Source organism: Solanum lycopersicum, chromosome 6 (genome assembly GCF_036512215.1).
Source record: "Solanum lycopersicum chromosome 6, SLM_r2.1".
Classification (NCBI taxonomy): domain Eukaryota; kingdom Viridiplantae; phylum Streptophyta; class Magnoliopsida; order Solanales; family Solanaceae; genus Solanum; species Solanum lycopersicum.
In genome coordinates, this window is record NC_090805.1 from 45164328 (window position 1) to 45169097 (window position 4770).

Genomic DNA, 4770 nt, shown 5'->3' on the forward strand with positions numbered 1-4770 from the left:
TAAGTCCTACATTGCTATAAGATTGACATAGTAATAAATTTTGACTTATGAACAATTAGCTTCCTTGGTGCCAAAGTTCCTTTTACCAAATTGGTGGATAATTTTCAAGTACGGAAGATGTGTATTTCAATATATTTTAAATATTTTTAATTTAAAACTATCACATTTAAAAAAATTTATGTCTAATTTAACAATCTGTTAGTGAAAAAACTTACAAGATAATAAAATTGCAAGATTACAATTGAAAATTAAATGAAGAAAGTAATCTCTTCAGGCTGAGGCGCGGATGTCTCGCTCTCTTTAAGGAGATTCAAGCCCACTGCAGCAAATGTTTTCACCGGTCCAGCAGTAGTCCTCTTTGACTTGTCCCCTCCACGATACAACAGCCTTCACAAAGTATAACTCAACAACTCTGGACAAGAGTTGAGTCCAAAGCTCCACAAAAAAAGAACACCTCCTTTCAACTAATAAGAACTCTCTTTAGACTAACTCTTTCACTCTTTGTTTTCTCTTTTGAATTGTGTGTATATAAAACCAAATGAAGACTACCACTATTTATACTACAAGAAGTCTTCCTAGCAATGAATAGGAAGATAATGGAGGTAGTAAATAGTGAAGATAATAGCCTTAGGAGTTACATAGGTCACAATGGGAGTTACATAGGTTACAATGGGAGTTACATATGTTACATATGTTACAAAGGGAGTTACATAGGTACCAAAGGGAGTAATGGAGGAATTAAGAATGAAATACATTGATGGATAACCAATGCTAATGGATGATGTAGAAGTCATCCATTCTTATAACTCCAAAATAAAGCAATTTAATATGTTAAATATTAATATTAAAATGCTAATAACCTAACACAATCAAATTAAAACGATGAAACGGAGAAGTGGCTTAGCCAACAATAGTCACGCAAATTCAGATTTTTTTTTTGAATAAAAGTATGTCACGCAACTTTGATAAACCTTCATTCAGCAAAGTAGAAAAAAGTTTGTCACATTTCAAATTTCCAAAACTCTTTATTTTGTAAAACGGCCCAATACAAATCACCTTACTAATTGAAGGCTTTGAAAGGTTCTCCTCAATTGAAACTTCCAAACAAAAGCATCATTGGCCTTTTACTATTCCATTATTCTTATCTTAGAAAAAAAATATAAAAAAAAAAAAACATCCTTTTTGTTTAAATTCCTGATAACGCGCAATAGTTACAATTTTTGGACAGTCTCTGCTTCTGGGTGAACACTCTGTGACGCACTGGGTAAATCGTTCACCGTGTAGTGGCTTGTAAATCATATAGGGGATGTAAACCGTACTAGACTAACCTTATACCTTTATCCTCTACGACAATGGCTTGTGACTTGTGAAGAACAATGTCCATTTGTTTATTGTTGACTTCTTTTTGTTTGGTCCGCACGTATTTTATTTTATTTTAGTTAGAGTTGTAAAATAAGATTTACAAATTCGAGTTTATGCCGAAGATGGATGGAAGAAAGAATTGAAACTTGTTAATGGACAATATGATGTCACCTAAATTAGTGGTCACAAAAATTCTAAGTATGCCAAAACCGAGGAATTTTCATAAATAACTATAGTTTATCTTTATCTTATTCATAAAAATACAAAACGTCTTATTTATTTCTTGTGGTTTTATTAAAAGAGAGGACACACATAAAAATAGCATACCATTCCCTGTATTTAGCTTCTAGTATGAAAAAAAAATGAGATGTAACCCAATAAAATAGCTATCTTTTTTCCATATTTAGGCAGTTGACAATTCACAAAATCATTTTCTTCTTATTTTCTCTTTCTATAACTGCCAAATAATAATATTCCTACATATAATTGACATTTTCTCCATTCCACTTTTTTTTTTTTTTTGTTTATGAAGAACAATAAAAATAAAATTATAGTTTGATTTTATTTACTTCTTAGAAAAATTCGAAAATGTTCAAGACATTTTCTATGTCCTCCCGTATGGGAAGGGACTTGCAGAGGTACAATGAAGGTTGTCGTCAAGTTGTTGGGTACGTTATTAAGTGAATTATCTCGATATTAAAATTTGAAATTAAGCCTATCGTTGAGATTATCTGTTTCATTTTTTATATCTCGATTTTATATATATATATATGGTGCTGCAGATGCATTCCATACAGATACATAAATAGTTACCAGTCAGGTTATAATATTGATGATTTGGAGTTTCTATTGATCAGCTCACAAAAGAGTCCGAGATTGATGTTCCCTAAGGTACATTTTTTTCTTCCTATTGATTGGATAATTGTTTTTATAATATATATATATATATTGATGTTATTGGTTTTGTAATGAAATTACAGGGTGGTTGGGAGATTGACGAGTCGTTAAAAGATGCAGCTTTACGAGAAACCTTTGAGGAAGCTGGAGTTCTTGGCGATGTTGATGTTCAGGTGACAAAATGGTTTTTTGGAATGGTACATGTAGTCGATTCCAATTAATTTAAGATGTGACGGAGTTGATCTGTTGGATGCAGGACTATTTAGGTACCTGGAGTTTCAAAAGCAAAAGCCAAGGCACATTTCATGAGGGACACATGCTGCCTTTGCTTGTCACTCAGGAATTAGATGAATGGCCTGAGAAATCTGCTCGTCGTCGTTTATGGGTTTGTTTTTTTATATCTCAATCTCTAATTACATTCAAAATTTATAACTCAATGTTGAATTTGCCTCATTGTAAGAATCATGTGTTATTAATAACGATGACTCTGTTCCCTAAAACTTTTAGATAAAACGCAATTGATTTGTATCTGTCTAAGTCATGGTGAACAGAGTTGGTCTGTGTTTACGCTGGTGGAAGGTAACAGAGTGTTTTGATTAAATTTGCAGATGAAATTTAACGAAGCGAGGGAAATATGTTGGCATCCATGGATGAAGGAAGCTTTAGATGTTTTTGCTTCTAAGCTTGCTAAGAGAAACAAAGAAGAGCCTCAAACATTATACCCTTTCAAGGAATTGTCAAATGAAGCAATGCCAAACACTGATACAACTGCAGTAGCTAACCAAATGTATAATATTGAAGAACCAAGAATGGACAATGTTGATCAAGCTAATTCTTTGACTTGTGAAGAACCAATCATCAATCCAATCTTTGTAGATGATTCGATGTTTAACGAGACATTGTTCAATGAAGATCTGGGGATAAGCCATATAGCTACTACATCATTGTTCAATGAAGATACAAGAATAAGCATTGTTGCTCATAGCTAGCAACTAAAGGAAGGAGAATCATCAACAAGCTTAGGAGGCAACAGTGGCGGATCTAGTATTTAGACGCTAATTGTGAATTTCTGAAATATATCTTAAACTCTATATATACGCTTGTTTTTTGCATATGTGTATTTGGTTTGATCCTGAACTACTATTGAATTCTGCTGAACGTGTAATTAGATCCGCTCCTTATAAATAAAAGTAGGCAGGGGATCAAGAATTGGGGATGCCTATTGTAAATAGATTAGGACTTAAGGCTGCATAGAACTTTCTTTTGTTGCTTGTTGTAAATACTCCTTGACCAATATATTATGAATGTAGAGTCTGACATTGTATATACTCTCTTGATTTCAGTTTATGTGCATACTTTTTTTTTAATTGGTGCTTAAAGGAGTAATACTTCTAATATAGACTAATATTATATAAGCAATTTTCATTTCAGTTTACGTGCATACTTTTCTTTTTAGCTCATTTCGAAAGGAGTGATGATATACTTTAAATGTAGAGACTGACATAATATATATACAACCTCCATTTCAGTTCACGTGTATACTTTACATGTTCTATAAGTTTTATAACCACGCAATATTATATCATATTTTATACTACAAGTTTCAAATTGATATCTTCGTTTCTTCATAAATTTCTTGTCAATTCAAATTATGTCACATAAACCAGAATATAACAACCTTTGGTTCCACTTGTCAATTCATACAATTGAAGAAAGAGGAGTTTAATGTAGGAACACAAAATTGTCTTTGCTTCATTCCTTAATTCACTGAGGTTCATACATTGTTTGATTAATTTAATTGTCTTCAAGAATCATATGATATGATTCCTCATACATGTTTGGTGGGACAAAAATAATCTGTTGATGTACCAACTCAATACATGGTTGATGAGAATGAAAGAACACCTAACAAGAGAAGAAGAATTATTTTTCCATAATCATATATATCACTTGTAACCAAATCATAGGTGAATTTCATTCATAATCATTAGTTGGTAACAAAGTAAAATTAGTACTAATAATTAACTTGCTATCACATAGGAATACTAATTTTATCTACTAAAATGCCTACTTTTATCTTGCTCGAGTCAGGATTTTCACTAATGAAATTTAAGATATCAAAAAGTAAATATACCACCCCATCCATTACTATCTAATACATCATTTATCCTTTTCGTGTCCCATAATATAAACCGATTAACTAGACTAAACTTCTAACTTATGTTAAAGATGTGTCAATACTTATATATATCTCAAATTAAAATTTAACTTTTATATACAATATAATTGAAACGGAGGGAGTCATATTTTTGGAACTAACTAAAATCTTCAATTCACTAAAAGAATATTTACGTTAAATTTTGTTGCTCATTATTTGCTTTGTTGAATCCAACTATATATCATTATTAGTTGGTAAATTAGACAATTTCATCCAGTACAAGAATTATATCGTCTTTCATAAGAAATCAATTAGCTGGATTTCTTGTGCTTAACATAATACTCGATTGAACT

At 31.5% G+C, this 4770-nt stretch overlaps 1 protein-coding gene across 1 annotated transcript; it reads left to right on the forward strand.

Annotated features, from left to right (window-relative positions):
- The first annotated feature begins 1463 nt into the window (after nt 1-1463).
- On the forward strand, nt 1464-3587 carry LOC101251482 (nudix hydrolase 18, mitochondrial-like). The gene is made up of 5 exons (XM_004241611.5): nt 1464-2030; nt 2145-2253; nt 2343-2432; nt 2516-2644; nt 2868-3587. The coding sequence occupies exons 1-5, from the start codon at nt 1951-1953 to the stop codon at nt 3246-3248; spliced, it is 789 nt and encodes a 262-aa protein (XP_004241659.1). The 5' UTR covers nt 1464-1950; the 3' UTR covers nt 3249-3587.
- Nucleotides 3588-4770: the final 1183 nt, after the last annotated feature.

Coding starts and splice junctions, on each gene's coding strand:
- LOC101251482 (XM_004241611.5), top strand. CDS start 1,951: ATGTTCAAGACATTTTCTATGTCCTCCCGTATGGGAAGGGACTTGCAG. Junction 2,254..2,342: donor CGAGATTGATGTTCCCTAAG/GTACATTTTTTT, acceptor ATGAAATTACAG/GGTGGTTGGGAGATTGACGA. Junction 2,433..2,515: donor TTGGCGATGTTGATGTTCAG/GTGACAAAATGG, acceptor TGTTGGATGCAG/GACTATTTAGGTACCTGGAG.